At 44.8% G+C, this 12,621-nt stretch overlaps 1 protein-coding gene across 1 annotated transcript; it reads right to left on the reverse strand.

Moving 5' to 3' along the window:
* Positions 1-222: 222 nt before the first annotated feature.
* LOC147726054 (epidermal differentiation-specific protein-like) lies at positions 223-8,099 on the reverse strand. The gene is made up of 2 exons (XM_086962861.1): positions 7,948-8,099; positions 223-1,111 (listed from the first exon to the last, which is right to left on the reverse strand). Exon 2 carries the CDS (start codon positions 1,012-1,014, stop codon positions 493-495), a length of 522 nt encoding a protein of 173 aa, XP_086818987.1. The 5' UTR covers positions 1,015-1,111; positions 7,948-8,099; the 3' UTR covers positions 223-492.
* Positions 8,100-12,621: the final 4,522 nt, after the last annotated feature.

The raw sequence follows: 12,621 nt of genomic DNA on the forward strand, positions 1-12,621 counted from the left end.
TTCGGGGAACTCCCTAATGGCCGCGCTAAGAATGCACCTTCCCTTGGAGGACGCAGCTGTAGCTAAGTTTTGATGCCTGCCTTCCCCATTTCCCCCCCAGTCAGGTAGGCTGGGGCACCAGACAGAGACAGCACAGTTTCAGTGTACATTAAAACACACCTCTTTCTGCAGAGGGCAGCAGTGCAGGAGACAGGCCTACAGACCACACAGACACAATCAGAGGTAGATTTTTGTGAATGCTGCTTTATTTCATGCAGAGGATTGAAACAGGCGAAGCAGAGGCATTTACGCCTTGTACAGCTGTTCAGGTAAATAGATGAAGAGAGCGAGATTGGGAAAAAAGCTACATTAGAATTCTGGAATCAGTGGAAGAGATGTGCTGATTAATGTCTCTCCTGTCATGTGGGGTGTGTGAAGCAGAGTGAATGACAGACACGAGGGAGCTGGCCAATCAGGGCACGCCCTCGATACTCTTATCTCGATAAACTTTCCTCACTTTTTGTACGGCTTCAGGGAGCTGGCTGTGTCGTTAAAGCCGATGCTGCGATAGTCCTCCACGTAGTCATCAGCCAGCGCCACGATGCAAGCGCCCTCGTAGTCTTCCTCCTGGTAGATGCGCCAGGCTCCCTTCTTAACTTGGTGACAAGAGAGTATGTTATTCATTCCATAATCAGCCAGGTGTGGGGTAGCCGATTTTAGGGTGATGCTTTTTCCCGATCTCTTGGCTTTCTCATAGATGGTGATTTCTGGATCTCCCAGCCCCCCCTGCACCACCCGCACTGAGGAGATATTTCTGGAAAATCCTCCCACAGCGTCATGATCCCCCTCCCGGAAGAGCGCAAACTCCCCCTTGAAGCCCTTCTCTGTAAAGACGACGCAGGGGTCGCCGCTCACTTTCATGGACTTGACCCGATTCAGGAATCCAATTGACGACAAATCTGAGAGGTCTTGTGTGACATCCACAGAAGATGGGCCCTGGCAGCCCTCCTCAGCGAAGAAGTTGACGGTGGTCATGGTGGATCTTCCTGTAAGCGCTTAACGTCAGCCGACTCTGGTGCTAGGCGCTGTGAGGGTCTCTCAGGTGAAGCAGCGGCTGGCCTCTCAGGGTGTCCTGTAAAGGTGAAAAAGTGCATCTGGTTAATATGAAATGACAGTCGACGTGTGATTGACACAAGCTTGTCTCCTCATGAAGGATCGTGTTAATCTGCACACACGAAATCTGAAGCTCTGGCATAGCTGAAATAATGATGAGGACATTCATTTCAGCGATTCATTTTGAATTCTGCTTTGTTCATTTGCTAAAAAAATGTGCGCTTATTACCAATGAGAAGACCCGGCCAAGCAGGTGAAGGGCTTTTGCCTGGAGGAAACGCATTACAGGTCCCCGAAAAACCCTTCACTAGAGATGTGGATACATATTTGTAAATGACGTTTTTCTCGGCAGCCCATTTTTTTCCTGTTCATTGATTTAGGGGCAATGCTGGCCCAACTGGAGGGAGCAGTGGAGGCTGTACAGGGAACATTTCTATTGAGTCTCAAATGTCTCAGAAATGAGGAGATAGCTCTAGCACAGCCATGTGTGTGTTTGGGGGGAGGGGGAGGGATGATTTACACCAAATGAGAATCAGGAAGTGTCAAGGGGGTGAAGACAGCATCTGGATGTGTAAATGGTGGCATGGATTTTCCTATTACGCACCATAAAATCATGATAAAGCAGGAAACAAACTTTTTTCCAGTCTGTTAACAAAGGTTGAGATTAGGATCTGTGTCCCTGGGCTCCAGAAACTACAACCTTAGGATCTCACCAAGTTACCTCCTCTTTACTAGGGATGTATTCTTGGAGGAGATCTGTGGGTCAGCAGGTTCAGACTGGGGGAACCAAAGCAGGCCTGGCAAACAGCCTCATACTAGCCGCGCTCTCTTTGTCTTCTTGCACAATCTCTTTTTTATCCGTCCACTCTCTCTGTTTTCTTCTCGCTTCTTTATTTCCCCTCTCTGGCGACTTTCTGTCTACCCCCTCCATTCCTCCTGCTAATTCTTTCTCTCTTTTATCCATCCATTCTCTCTTTTTCCCTCTCTCTTCTTTGTTTCCCCTCTCCGGTCACTTTCTTTCTACCTCCTGCTCTTTCACTCTCTCTTGAAGCCTGCTGGGGTTAACCCGGGGGTGCTGCAGAAAGTAAGAACGGCACCAAGAGTGACTCTGGCTTTCAAGATTGTCTTCAAGGGATCCGACCCACCGGGGTAATGCCCGGTGCAATCAAAGGCCAGTCCACCCTGCATGTCAGGGTGGAGCCATCAGCAGGAAGAAAATGACTTAAAAACGAAATGTTGCAGTGGTTTGACATTCAGGTGAATTTAGAGACTCTTACGAAAAACAGACAGCCTTCAATATTAGACCGACCTCCCACCGTTGCTCCTTGGATGCAAACATTTACTAAAATCACTATACCCCCAGGTTCAGTCCGAGCAGGTAACAGCAGAGGGCCGGGTGGGGGGATTTGGAGGGACGATGCAGAGGAAACATTGAATAAATAATGTATTTTCCCTCTGCATCCTCCCTCCAAATCCCCCCTCACGCGGCCTCACCTCTGTTACCTGCAAGGACCGCAGCTGAATCCTCAGAAAGAATATATCCGGGTTTCTTTTGCGTCCATTTTCTTTCACCTTCCATGAAGTTGCTAGAGGGGTCCTTGAAGTGTTACGAAGGAACCAGAAGTCCCCCAACTCTTTCATGTTACCTCAGGCTTAAGCACCCTCGTTCTCTGGTGTCCCTACAGGAAAGAGCTCCAGGAGATTGGCACAGGGGGTGCAACTGAAACCATCACTGATATTGACTCTGGCTAGAGTGGAGAGCTGTGGGAAAGGAATTTCTTGGTTGACAAAAAGTGGCTCCATAAAGGATCATATGAATCTACACAGCCTACATCTGAAGCACTGCCCTAGCTGAAATATTGGTGAGGAAAACCAATGTCACAGATTGATTTTAGACCAGCTTTGCTCATTTGCTGAAAGGTGTGCACATTACGAATGTCAAGGCAATAATACTACCAAAGCAAGAGAAGGCTTTTTGCCAGGTCAAAGACCTCCGCGGGTTCTCTAAAAACCCTTCACTATAGGTTTGGTCACACACATTTTTCTAAAAAGATGTTTTCAGTAGGCTACTATTCTTTCTTCTGTTTAAGCCCTAAATTTGTAATAAGGGCCATAGACTACTTGAAAACCGTCACATACGGTAGAACAACAACATAGGCTCTCATAACCCGTTTGTCGGAATCGGGTGGAGTATTTGCCACATGTGTTTTTTAATAATTACAATAATAGGCTTTGGGAAATGCAGTTGAAAAAAAGTGTTAAAGTATTTTCAATAAGAGACTGAGGCAACCACAATCACACGTATCACGATCAACTAGTGGATTATCCAAGTACAAAGAGAGTGGTGCAGGGATGCAAATGTAAATGTAAATGTAAATTGATACTTGCATAGCGCACTACTCACCCGCAAGGGTCTCAAGGCGCTTGTACGAAAATGTTATGTTATGTCCAAGACCCGCCGAGGCGGGGAATTGAACCCTGGTCCCGGGCTAGACCTCTGCATCAGGGTCTGCCGCTCTAACCATTGAGCCACACTTCTCTGGAAGACCAGGAGCAAAACGCCATGAATTAATTGCGAGAAAATTGTTCTGCACCCATCAGACACCACAAGAGATATAAGAACAATTTGAATGACATAGTGTACAGACTCCATCAACTCTTTTTCTAAACGAAAAGTCTTTTTTCTTTACAATCTTCTTAATCGTTTTCTTTTTTCCCCTTTGAATTCGGGTTCCTGCCACATTATGCCATATGTGAGCTCTGATACACCCAGGTCTTGAGACCAACACTGGGGCAACCTTAATGCGATGTTGACATTACAATCGATTGTTTCTTGACATTTCACGAGCCAAGTTGAGGTGCTGCAATAGAATTGGCTCCCTGCACAAGTGAAAGAATAGATCTGTTGCTCTGGTAGAGCTATCCATTTCACCACATTAATTGGCCATCACGTTGAGACTCGAAGATTATTGACATTTCCAGTCTACAAGAGTGCAATTAACCAACAAGCCCTGAAGAAGTCTCTGCTTAGGGGCGAAATGCATTGGCTACATTGCAATTCACAGAATACAAGTTTAAAAAAAGAATTAGAAGATTGTGAATAAAGAAACCCTTTTTAGCAAAAACATTGATGGAGTCAGGGTACTGTTCCAATTGTTCTAATAGCTCTTATGATGACTGGTGGGTGCTGAATCCTGTTCTTGCAATTATGGTTAAAGAATTCTACATTTGTATTGTCTTTAAAGAAGGCATGGCGTGCTATCCACCTGCATTTTGATGAATCTGTGCTCAGCACAGGGACACCCACATGCTAGCACAGTTTCACTGTTCCCTACCAGCCCCACTTAATGCCTTGTATCCTCCAGCCTTTCCTCCTGGGTGACATTATACCTTCTAACCCAGTTCACTTGTCGAGCCTCACTTTTTTCAGTCACATTGCATTAATCAAAGCCACTAAAGCAGTCCCCATACCTTGCTCACCAGAGGTACCCACTTGTACTCAGACTATGGCACAGTAGAACACAATGAGTTGTTGGGCGCTCCTGTTCACTAACTCTTCTCATTTTGCTCCGTTAACCTTTGCACCAGGCAGGATGAAGGTCTGTAGTGTTTTATTTCATAGGTTAATGTCTTTGGAACATCTCATTATTAACGCCATACTGTACACCATTAGCAACTTTGCACACCTCTACAGCAACTTTGCAGTGAACTCATTGCTAACCTACCCACCACCACCCAAAATGGCTAGCTGATCTAATGGATAACCCTCACCAGAAACAACACAGGAGAAATTGTGTATGCCATCCCCACATTGGCCCCAATGGACCCATGCCCCCACCACATCTACAAACTGGGAACATTGACCCACATCAATAATATCTCCATCTAATCCCCACTTTCCCCGATGAATGGGAACTTGCAGGAATCAACCTCCTCCTCAAGAAGCACACAGTCAACCGGAATCAACTGAGCAACTTCGACCCATTTCCCTGCTTCCCTACCAAGCCAAAGTGATTAAGAAGGCCACCAACAAGCAACTCACAACTCACCTCAAACGTCACCTTTTTGTAGACAACACTCAATAAAGATTCAGAAAGAACCACAGCACGGAACAGCACACATTGGACCACCAACGACATATAAATCATCCTGGACTGAGGAGAAACAGCAGTCCACATCCTGCTCTCCCACTCTTTGGCCTACGACTCTGTCTCCCATAACACCCTCAACAGAAGACTCCGCGAGATTGGAATACTCTCAAATGGATCTGTTTCTTCCTTACTGGAAGAACCAAAGGGTCAGGTTTCCACACTTCACATCAGAGACCAGAAAATTGATATGCTGAGTCCCACTGAGATTTTCCCTCAGCCCCACCCTTTTCAACATGTACATGACACTACTGGCCAACATCATCAGATCACAGGACATCACCATCATCTCTCACACCAATGACACCCAATTTATCCTCTCCATGACAGACAAAACAACCACCACCAGAACCAACTTCACCAACTGCATTACCATGGGAACAGACTGGATACAACCAAACCTGCTTGCAGCTCAACTCTGACAAGACAGAAGTGCTGGCTTTTGGCAAGAAGACCTCCCCATGGGACTCCACCTGGTGGCTGTTAGTGCTAGGAACAACACCCACAGTCCCTGCAAGAAATGAGGGATTATCCTAGACTACAAGCTCAATATGTCAACAAAGAATGCACCTCCTGCTTCCATTTCCTATGCGTGCTGTGAAAAATCTTCAAATGTTGCCTCAAAACACCAGATGGACCGTCGTGCAAGCACTCATCACTAGCTTGCTGGACTATGGCAACACTCTCTATGTTGAATTCTCAAAACAACTCCTACCGACTCCAGACCATCCATAACACCACTGCAGGACTCATACTTGAGCTCCCAAGCTCCCAAGCTGCACCCACATCAAACCACACCTCAGGAAAAATCACTGAGTTGAGCCAATTCAAACTTCTTGTGCACAAATTCAAAGGTCTACACAGCACAGGACCAGAATTCCTGAACAGCTGCATACACCTCGACCAACCCTCCGGTCACCTACGCTCTGCCTCACTCTCATTCCCAACAGTCTCTGCATCCTCAAAAACAAAACTTGAGGTTGCTCATTCTCTTACTTTGCACCCAAGACATCGAACAGCCTCAATACATCAGTCTCCTCCTCACTGCTTGAGTTCCACAAGAGGCTAAACACATAAGCACATTGGGGACAACACACCTACACACCTGCCCAAACACCTGGATACTCTCTCTGATGATTAATGGGCTATACAAACCAATATAATATAACATGCTCTGTATTTGTTTTTTCTCTTTGTTGCACAACTTGAACCTTATTTATGACTGACAAAGCCGCCTCACCTGTACTAGAATGTAAATGTCTATTCCTACCAGGTCTAAAGGCTTTGTATTATAATGACTATCAGAGTCCTAGAGTATGCACTAAGAGATGTCGGACTTTTTATTTGGCTGAGATCAGGAAAGACAAAAGGCTGAGCCTCACGCACAGAGTCTCCTTCACCTTCACAAACAGCTAGCAGTCTCACCCCCCACCACCTACCAAAAGGCAGTGCTTCAGGAAGTTTAATCAGCACCCTCTTGCTGAGAAATTCTTCTTTAATTTCTAAAGGGAGCCCATTCACCATCCTCTTCACTTTAGTGTCTGGCTTTGCACCCTCAAACCATTCAGGCAGTACACTTCATCTTGTGCCACACCACAACCAGGGGAATCCAATCCACTCCAGCATATGGAGAATCTCCTTCTTTCTGTGTGCATTGTTTACCTAAATATTTATCTCACATTGCTCTGATCTTGAGGTTACTTCTTCCTTAAGCACAGTCTAAGCTCCTGGTAAATCCCGGTATAGGTGCTCGGCCATTACATTTTGCTTCCAATCCGTAGCTGATCATCGGACCTTGCTGGTAGCCTAACAGTGGACAGACTGTTTACGTTATCCTAGTGTTCATCAAAAATACCCAATAATTCCTCTTATTCATATGCAAATTATGCAGCTTCTTTTTATAGTTTTTCATCTTCAAATTGCATGCTTACTCAAAAAGCATCCTCTATATTTCTAAATCCGGCAAGAGAAACAGACCTTTTCGAAACGTCTAAATGTAGCCTGTCCTTTTTTTCCCAAACAGGCCTAATCTCTATGATTGTATTTCAAAACATGGACCACAGCTAATCTTAAAGAACACAATCTCTCCTTCTTTGAAACTCACACCCCTGAAACCTGACAATACTTAATCACCTCAAGCTCATCTACTAGCCCATCCCAACCATCTGCCTGCCCCTTCCAAATAATGAGCGGACAGAGCTATTGATTTCTATCAATTGAATTTACCACAAAGAAGCTGGAAAGAATGCATTGAATGGTTGGTTGAGCACCCTAGATTAAACCCAGTAACACTTGATTAACCACTAGCCTTTGGTTCCAGAGCATCATGCTGCTCGGTGTAAAGCGGATGTATGAAATTACAACGCATGCTTTGACATCGCATGCTTTTACAACGCGTTTTTTACAACGCATACCATTACAACGCATAGTGCTTTGGGGCGTGGATAGTGAATAGTTTAATTTACTATTCTAACTCCAGTCCCCGTGGATAGTAGGGAAGGTGTTGGACAGTAAATTAAACCTATTCCTTATCCTAGAGCGCCCCCTAGCGCAATGCGTTGTAATGGTTTGCGTTGTAAAAGTTGTGTCGTGAAGGCACTGCGTGGTAAAAGTTGCGTTGTAAAGGATGTTTCCCATGTAAAGCACATCAGCGTCTCATCAGGGATAGTAAGCGCTATATAAATGCAATGACTATATAATACAATACCCTGAAAGTCTTTGGTCACCGGCTGTGGTCCTGGCTGTCTCTGGGCACTCTCGGATGAAGCAGGAGTTGGTCTCTGAGGGTGGACTGGCTGTCTCTGGACACTCTCAGGTGAAGCAACAGCTGACCTCTCTCAGACTGGCAGTCTTGGTCACACTGGGAGAACCAGCAGATATCTCTTTATCCACATCCAGGAGCTTTTATACTCTCTCAGCCCTCTCTGAAATGGCAGAGATGTGGGAGGAAGAGGAGTGGCCACATTCCCACTCACATATCTTGTGTCATTTCTGGTAAACTGAGGTATCTTCCTTAGATAAGGATTGTGCAAAGCTTTATTCAAAAGAAATGTTCACAGCCAATGTCCTTATCATGTACTTTGGAACACAGATATGTTGATAAAAGGACTCCTTCTGGGGTTTTCGGGAAATGCAGTAGATACGTGTTTAAATTTCAGCATTTCCAGTGTGAATTTACTGAGTCATTTTGTCACAACTCGTTTTACAAATAATCGTTGCCTAAGTACTGCAGCATGAACCTTGCAGTATTAATACATAGTTCATTAGGAGGATGAACTAATGGTAAAGTTAGCAGGTCAGGATTATTTTAAAGCTGTGCTTAGTGAATATTTGTTTCAGCTCTTCGTAAATACTCCCAAGCAGGATGTGACAAAGGAAGATTAGATGAGGTTCTTTATCCAAACCTCATAAGCAGTAGAGTTCGGGCCTCATGTATGAGGGGTGACGCATCACTGCCTGAAAGCAGCGATGCGTCACTTCTCAGTGCACTTAATATTTCATTTGATACCTCTGTATTTCTGACGTATCTGTAGGAGAAAAAGTAATGCATTGTTGGAGTGTGTCACAAAAGTAACGCAACTCCAGCAATGTGTCCTTTCACATGGGTAAAGCCCATGCAAATGGTCCTGTGTCAGTATTACGCCTGCTGTGAAGGACGCTTAGGATATTGACACATTTGCATCCTAGAAGTGGCGCAGTGAAATCTCATAGATTCCACTCGGTCACTTCTTTGAGGCTTACTTGCATGGAAACGCCCGCCCATAAGTTGCTTTTAATGGACGATAGTTCCTCCAGAGGGGGGACCTGTAGAATGAATGGATATTGGAAGGAGTCCGCATCAGTCTGCACCTCGGGAGCTATTTTGCCCATATGACGTCATGTTACTGCTCCGGGATTTTGTTTCTAATCTTAAACAGTCTTTTCATCATTTCTATGTTTTATCTATTTGAAGAAAGTTTTACATTCTCTTCTATGAAGTAATAACAATAACAAAGAATAGGGTTCACTTTGGCCTTGAAAACGATGATCTTGGGGATGAAGACACTATCTAATTCCGCTGTCAACATGCATTTTCCATTTCAGATGTCATGTAAAAGTTTTACAAGTTATCCTTCTTTCCTGGGGAACATGTACTGACCTTACTGAGGGAAAAATAGTCTTGAAAACATATTATTATTATTTCAGCTTTATACCACAACAGCTACCAACAAAGGGGTCCCCGTTCTTGACGCCATATAGAGTGCAGCCCGAATATGCCTCTAAAACAACGAGGGGACTTATTTATGGCCCTTGCATCACGTTTGCGCTGCCAGTGAAGTGAAGTCTATGAGATTTCACTACGCCTATTTTAGGACACGAATGCATTAATATCTTACGCCTGCCTCATGGCAGGCTTAAGACTGACACAGGCACATTTAACATGGGACTTGCCCATGTGTAACGATCCATTGCTGGAGTTGCGAGACGTTTGAGACACACTCTTGCAATGCGTCATTTTTGCACCTACAGATACGTCAGAAATACTGATGTGTCTTACTGTAAATATGGCGCATCACAGGTGTGGCAAGGAGGGCACAATGAAAAGTGACGCATCGCTGTTTTCTCGCAGCTATGTGTCACTCTTCATGAATGTATCACTTTGTTCGCTTTGTTCGTCCTAAGTGTGGCAGGGTATGCTCAGACATGAGTCCCTAGCTCACTTGGCCACTGCATTCAAGATAGCCTGGCTGATGAGGATTATGAATCCGAAACCGGTCACAGGATGCTTGTTTCCGGTCCATGGAAGACATGGCTTGGCAGTTCGGGCTGGACTGTTCCCATGAGGCACAGGTTCAGACTGATTTGCATTTGGCCATGTCTGAAATGGGGTGGCTGAGTGGGCTAAAGAATGGTGATGGAATAAACCCAGATCAGTTGACTGGGGGTGAGTGTTTGATTTGCTCAAATGCTCCATCCATCATCCCGTTTTGTATCGCTTTGTTCGCCCTAAGTGTGGCAGGGTATGCTCAGACGTGAGTCCCTTGCTCACTTGGCCACTGGATTCAAGATAGCCTGGCTGATGAGGATTATGAATCCGAAACCGGTCCCAGGATGCTTGTTTCCGGTCCATGGAAGACATGGCTTGGCAGTTCGGGCTGGACTGTTCCCATGAGGCACAGGCTCAGACTGATTTGCATATGGCCATGTCTGAAATGGGGTGGCTGAGTGAGCTAAAGAATGGTGATGGATTAAACCCAGATCAGTTGACTGGGGGTGAGTGTTTGATTTGCTCAAACGCTCCGTCCATCATCCCCTTTTGTGTCACTTTTCATAAATGAGGCTGTTTCTGAAAAGCAGAGAATAAAAAACACCTTCTCAAAGCAAGCTGCAATTCATTCCAGAGCGTGGGGCCCAAATAGGCAGAAGAACGCCCCCTCATATGGGTCCGTTTCACTCTCAGAACTGTGCACAGTGCAAGATCACTAGATCCTTGGGCATGAGCCGGTTGATGGAGTCTCACCAGACTACGTAGATAGCAAGGGACAGCTCTTGATCTGGTTTTGTGCACAAAGCACGGAGCCTTGAATTGTATCCTCGTCTCAACCAGTGCAGATCCCTCAACTGAGAGGAGGCTGATTCCGTTTTGGGGAGCATGTAAATCAGCCTAGCTGCCGAGCTTTGGACCACTTACATCCTTCTCATAGAAGCGTTCTGAAATAACATTGTGTGATTTAAAATCACCTTGAATAACATAACATGAATCAGAATAACAGAACACTCGTTTGTGTTGATAATGATGGTGATCTATGTGCTCGCATCTGGTTCATGGGCCAAAGAATCTTTTACGGGGCTTCCTGTGCTGGTCCTGCTGTCTGTCCTCTTTGCCTGGGAGGTTTTTGCTGCTGCTGGAAAGGCTGATCCTCAGCTAGTGCTCCGGGCCATGAGGCAGCATTGGCTGCCACCTAACACAAGCTGACGCAACACAACATGTTTTTGCTGTGTTGATCATTTTAAACCTATGGGACATTCAGGATTTGCTTTTTGCCTAACACAAGTTTAGCTGCAAGGTGGCACTGAACTTATAAACCTTAGAGTCAGAATGCTATTTTGCTGCACACATGAATACTTTTCTGTTATTGTCTTGTCTTCCCTTCTTCTAAAATATTTACAAGAAGTGCCATCAGAATCTATTCATGGAATAAAGCAAAACGTAATTATGTTTGGTGCATGCAAAAGAGATGAAAAATGTACATTACCTGCTTTTCTTCCTTGTCTGGTATCTCAGCGGTTGGCAAAAGTGAGAGAGAGGCAGCCGTGATCACATCATAGCTTAGCAAGCCATTAAATGGCAAAACATAACACGCAGTCACCTAACCTAACATGTAGTGGCATGAATTACCATATATGTATGTATGTCTGTGGTATTTATATATAAGGCAGCGGAGCGCTCTGTCAAGGACAAAGACAAAGAAATGGTAAATGAGTAATTTTAGCTAAAGCAAGGCTTCATTGTGATATTGTGTTATATATCAAGGTGTGGTTTCATCTCTTTCCTAAAGTGAAGCACGCTTGGGACAGACCTGTTAGAAACATAGAGTTGTTTCTAATGCTTGTGCATAAAAGGAGAAGGAGTGCTCTCTAGTTGTTTTCATTCTTGCGTTTCTTCATCTTCATTCTGATGGTGTCCTTTTTTTTTCGTTATGTCACCACTGATTAGCACTGGTCTATGCGCCCTGCGTGAGTGCCCAACATCGGCTACAGATCAATCAGATTTACTGGGTTGTTTCGAACTTTGCAATGACCTCCCAGTTGCTGACTTGAGAGGGTGTAATCATTGGACAGAAAAGTCATTCTGTATTTTAGCAAATTCCAAAATCTTAGACTATTTTTGTCCATTTCCTTGAAAAAACCCGCAGAGTTCTTCCAACTCTGCCAAGAAGGGGGATCGGAATTGACAGATTTCTCTTCTCGCTCGTACTATTAAGTAAGAAATCAAATATTGACGGTTTACTTGCAGATCATGCTTTCCTTTAACCTGCTGGGATTTCCCAAATATAATCAGCTCCAAGCTTACCTCTATGTTAACACCGACCGAGCGCGAAATGGTCTTGCCCACTGCTGACCAGAATTCTCCCAATTTTGAACAGTTGGCAAACATGTGCATGTCATCGCTTGCACTTTGACTCTATGTCTCCTTTTATCTTTCCCAGCTTTTTGTAGAGTCCAATAGATTCTATGCAGGGTAAACAAGTGTTTTTCTTTAAAGCAGCAGGTTTAACCACCAAACAAAGTGCAGCACAGGATGCTTGCCATAAATCTGCCAACTCCACTTCCGGCAGGCATCCATCCCATACACTATGTGGTGATTTACTTTCTGCCAGTTCTGCATCCAGGAGGAATT

Source organism: Lissotriton vulgaris, chromosome 3_1, assembly GCF_964263255.1.
Source record: "Lissotriton vulgaris chromosome 3_1, aLisVul1.2, whole genome shotgun sequence".
In the NCBI taxonomy this organism is placed as follows: Eukaryota; Metazoa; Chordata; class Amphibia; order Caudata; family Salamandridae; genus Lissotriton; species Lissotriton vulgaris.